This window comes from Rhagoletis pomonella, unplaced genomic scaffold (assembly GCF_013731165.1).
Source record: "Rhagoletis pomonella isolate Grant_MI unplaced genomic scaffold, Rhpom_1.0 Rhpom_scaffold_00001, whole genome shotgun sequence".
In the NCBI taxonomy this organism is placed as follows: Eukaryota; Metazoa; Arthropoda; class Insecta; order Diptera; family Tephritidae; genus Rhagoletis; species Rhagoletis pomonella.
Genome location: NW_023458555.1, coordinates 6330649 through 6335187, shown reverse-complemented (window position 1 = coordinate 6335187; position 4539 = coordinate 6330649). Strand labels below are relative to the sequence as shown.

Sequence of the window (4539 nt, the reverse complement as noted above, 5' to 3'; positions counted from 1 at the left end):
CTTCCAATTGGTACCCACAAAAAAATTATGTGCTTGTATTTGCTCAAAATCTGCCCGCTCCTCGGGCGACTGTTGTAAAAGTTTTTCCAACAAATCTCTGGCACACTCCGAGATTTCAATATTGTCAGGATATTGTACGCAACCGTACAAACTTATACAGCCAGGATGTGCCGATTTAAAGGGCTATAAAATAAATATTCAAATAGAAATAAGTGAACATGAATAGAATGTAAAAGGTTTTTATTTACCAGGCCGATTATCAACTGATAGAGTATAATGCCATAACTCCACCAATCAGATTTAAATGTTAGTGGACGTTCAGGAGCAACATAGTGGCCGGCTAATGCTGTGGGACTGTAAGCTTTATGAATATAATTGTCGGCATCGGTTAAACCTTCATTTTGATAAAAATATGAGAGCAATAATTGACCTTTGGCCCCTAGTAGCAAATTTTCCATGTGGAGATCACTAAAATAGAAAAAAGTAAAAATTAAAAGCTGCTGAGAAACGTTTACAGTGTGGCTAAATAATTAAAAATCTCGTGTTGCAAATACCCAGCTAGCACATTTGTACTCGTATATAAATACATACATATGTACATAAGTAGCAAGAATAGGTTTGTTCGACACGAGACCACGGGTACCCGCGGGTGCCCAAAACAGCACAGAGAGCGTTCTTCACGCTAGAAAAATGGGTAATAGAGAGCAAATACCTTCCACTGTTGGATCGTAAATGTCTTCTTCTTCGGGCCCTATATCTTTGTTCTCTATATCGTGCATAAGTAGGTACATACACATCACGATGCAGAAAATAGAGGTGGCGCCATTCGCGGACCTTTTTCAGATTCAATGAAACTTTATTCAAATTAAATGAAACTTCCTCTTAAGAATGTTTCATTTAATTTGAAAAAAGTTTCATTTAATTTGAATAAAGTTTCATTGAATCTGAAAAAGGTTTCATTTAATTTGAAAAAGGTTTCGCTTTATCTGAAAAGGGTTTCATTTAATTTTAAAATAGTTTCGCCTAACCCGAAAAAGGTTTCATTTAACTTGAAAAGGGTTTAACTTAATTTGAAAATGGTTTCATTTGAACTGAAAATGCTATATATATATTTTTTTTTTAATTTTTTCGTTGATTTCATTGTGGATACACACCTTAATATTACGCCTTTGCCATGTAAACTGTTTATAGCAACTGCTAGCTCACGAGCCCACTGTTTTAAACTAGCTTCCGGTATTTTGGTAGGTTTTGTTTTATCCTTGCTATTAGGCAAATATGAGGCCGTTCCTGATGTAGACTCTTTAAATTGACTTTCACCTTTTTCGATCACCGCGTTTGGTGGATCTTCCAACTGTTTGATTTGATGTAAAGTTTTAGACACTGATTGTAGCAACTGTTGAGATGTGCGTACTATCTCACTGAACTCTAGCGACTCCGAAGTCGCTAATTTCGGGGAATCATCCGAATTTACTTTGCGGGAACTCCTATTTTCGTCTGCAAATCCGGAATCATGAACACTTACAATGCTAGCACTACTGCAAATATCCGCTTCAATTTGCTGTAAATTACTCTCAGTCTGCGTTTCATCAGGAAAAAGAACTGAAAAGTAATTATTTGCTCTCGAAACTACTGTGGGCGTATATGTCTGGATATATTCATATAGACTTCCTCCTTCAGCGTGCTTTAAGAGCAAGAAGATTTTTTGTTCAGATTGAAAGAGTGACAACAAATCGACCATATATGGCACATGTTGTGGCAAAAATACTGTTTGTGTAGGCATGTTACTGGAGGGCTTCTCAATGCCTTTCATCACATATGTGGTGCGCGGTTCAGGTTCTGTTACGCAATAAACTTGCATTACTCTATCGCCAAGTACTTTTAAAACTTTATACTTGGCCAAATGATTCCACGGACGTTCGAGGTATACCGAAGGTTTACCATCGATTGAACAATCCGTTACATCAATTGATAACTGGAAGTTGTTTTTACCACCAAAACCTCTATCGTTAGAATCACCATTCAAAAATTTTTCATAGATATCGTCGGCGCGTGCGAGATATTTTAAAATTTTAGCCTTTGCTATAAATTTCCGTTCGTCATTTGAATCATCTGTAAAAATCAAACATACAAAAATTCCAAATTATACATATGTAAGCGAGATAAGCGATATAAAGTTCACAAAAATTAAAAAAAAAAATCATCAAAATTTTACACTTTTTATGTAGGATATTTAGAAAATTTTCGAGTCTGTCTCCCGCATTTTATTTCATGAGCAATTCATATTATATGGAAAAAAGTGCAAAAATCCGTCCCAAAAAAAATCTGAAAAATCAACGGGATTTTTTAGCCGTTTGAAGCTTGCACTTGCATACTCAAAAATTTTTTCCAAAACAATGGATAAAAAGGTGATATATTTGATGAATATTTTTTGAATATCAAGAGCTTATACCAATACAGAGCGTCATTCCTAGTTGAACTAAGATGTGTTGATATTTGCACGTGAATGAGTTTATTTGCAAAGAAATAAAGAGTGAGAATATACCTTTCCAATAATACCCCATAAATCTAAATCCGTAAAGTTTGGGCTAAGCTATACAAGTTTTTCTTAAACCAATCTTTGAAAAAAGTTCAAAAATAACATCAAAAATCTCATTATAATGATCCCATTGAAACTTTTTTTTAATATTTGTATGCAAATTTTTTTTTTATATTTTAATGCGCATTTTTGTGCTTTTTTAAGCTTTTTGTTGTTGTTGTTGTAGCGGCTACAACTTGTCATCTGTGATTTTTTTTTTTCAAAATATATTAAACAATTTTTATTCATAAAAAAATCCGTTCCCATTGAAAAAAATACCAAATTTATGGGGAGTGATGCAGTCTAATATACCCATATACAAATATATATATATATACACATATATTCTTTTTTTACCTTTTGACCCAATGAGCAACAGTTCAACGCCCCGTTTATATCGTACATGTGCCTCCTGATAGTCTAAATTTGCTTCAGCTTGTACAGCTTTACTGAATTCCAATGCAGCTTCATAAATATAATCGCTATCATCACTTTCGATTGAGGCCATCGGTGTCAAAAAGCGTTTATAATCCTTGCATACCGTCTGTTCAGGAATGATCTCTGTTCTCAAAATGGGTTCATTTGCAGGTTTATTTATTGGCGAAGTAGTTTTAGCAGAATCATCACTTTTATTCTCTGTAATTGTGTTTACAGTTTTAAAATTTCCATTTTTTTGGGGCGTTTTTTGCAGAGGGTCCAATAATGTGATGCTTGTGTCAATTTCATGCTGATCGTAACGCAAATCAAGTTTATCACATATTTCCACTATTGCTACGCCTTTTAAGTTATTCGCCTTATGTAAAGGATGTAATGGTGACGCATTTGGCGTTGGAGTCAAGGTGTTTAAACCTCGACTTGCTGTATTTCCAACTCCGGTGTGCTGTGCGTCGCTGAAAAATTGTGTAAACGCGTGGCATTTATAAAGAGCTGGATGCTGGGCTGCAAAATCAAGTAATTGCAAAATGTATTCTTTACGACGAAGTATGATGTCTGCATCGAAACGTTTGAAAAAACTACAGTCAGTCGGTTCAGGCAATTGACCAGGTAATTTAAGAGTACGATGACGACGAGAAAGTTCCCGATGCAGTCGTTTAATATCATGGAATCTCTTCCAGGTTGTCAGGCATGTTAGAGCCTGTGGTAAGGACCTTGGGAAAACCTAAATTAAATTAGTATAATGCATTATGATTTTTATAATATTTGTGATTACAAATTGTATGTATATATATTTACAATTGATGTAATCTTATAAATGGTATAGCCGCCTTTGTGGGTTTGTGTATCCGTGACGGTGAAGTTATGAATCCAACCACCTAGATAAGGAGTCATTGTTTTCTATACGGTATATTTATTTACATATTATTTATTAAAATTTAATTATGTTTTCATGGAATAATAGGAAATCCTTTGTAGAAAAACGAAACTTTTTGTTTTAAAGCACTGCCATTAGGATTGCACACGATTCATCGATGTGTTTGAAAAGCCGATACATCGTTCATAAAATTCGATTCAAATATCGATGTTTGGAAAACCACAAACATCGCTGTTCATCATCAGTATTGCCAGAAAATTTGGACCGTCGGCTAAATGGGCAAAAAAAACGGCTAAAAACGCCTAAAACTATGTTCACATATCAATATTATCTCAATCAAAGCTCGTTTTTTAATCACCCCGTTTACACAGGCAAATCTCAGATTATTAGCCGTCAAATTTGTTGTGCTTGTTATTCTCACATCTCAAGGAAAAGTTATGTTTCTTCTCTGTGCCACCGTGATCACGTTTTTCTGCTATAATAAGCAATATAAATATATTTTAACTTAACATTTTATTAAAAATGCCTTTACAAACCTCTTTTACTTGCTAGCGTACATTTTTGTTTACTTTTACATTTGGCGTTTCTCTTCTCTTTCGCAAAAACAATCGATAAAACTAGGATGGACACCGAAAAGTTATCGGTTAAATCT

The 4539-nt window shown here is 34.4% G+C and overlaps 1 protein-coding gene across 1 annotated transcript in view; it reads right to left on the bottom strand.

Moving 5' to 3' along the window:
• Nucleotides 1-4070, bottom strand: part of LOC118737110 (ribosomal protein S6 kinase-like 1) — a 4399-nt gene extending 329 nt beyond the window's left edge. Inside the window, exons 1-5 of the mRNA XM_036467410.1 lie at nucleotides 3809-4070; nucleotides 2933-3734; nucleotides 1155-2109; nucleotides 249-468; nucleotides 30-183 (exon numbers count right to left, since the gene is read on the bottom strand). Of these exons, the coding sequence (XP_036323303.1) occupies nucleotides 30-183; nucleotides 249-468; nucleotides 1155-2109; nucleotides 2933-3734; nucleotides 3809-3904 (2227 nt within the window). The 5' untranslated portion in view covers nucleotides 3905-4070. The remainder of the gene's footprint in view (nucleotides 1-29; nucleotides 184-248; nucleotides 469-1154; nucleotides 2110-2932; nucleotides 3735-3808) is intronic.
• Nucleotides 4071-4539: the final 469 nt, after the last annotated feature.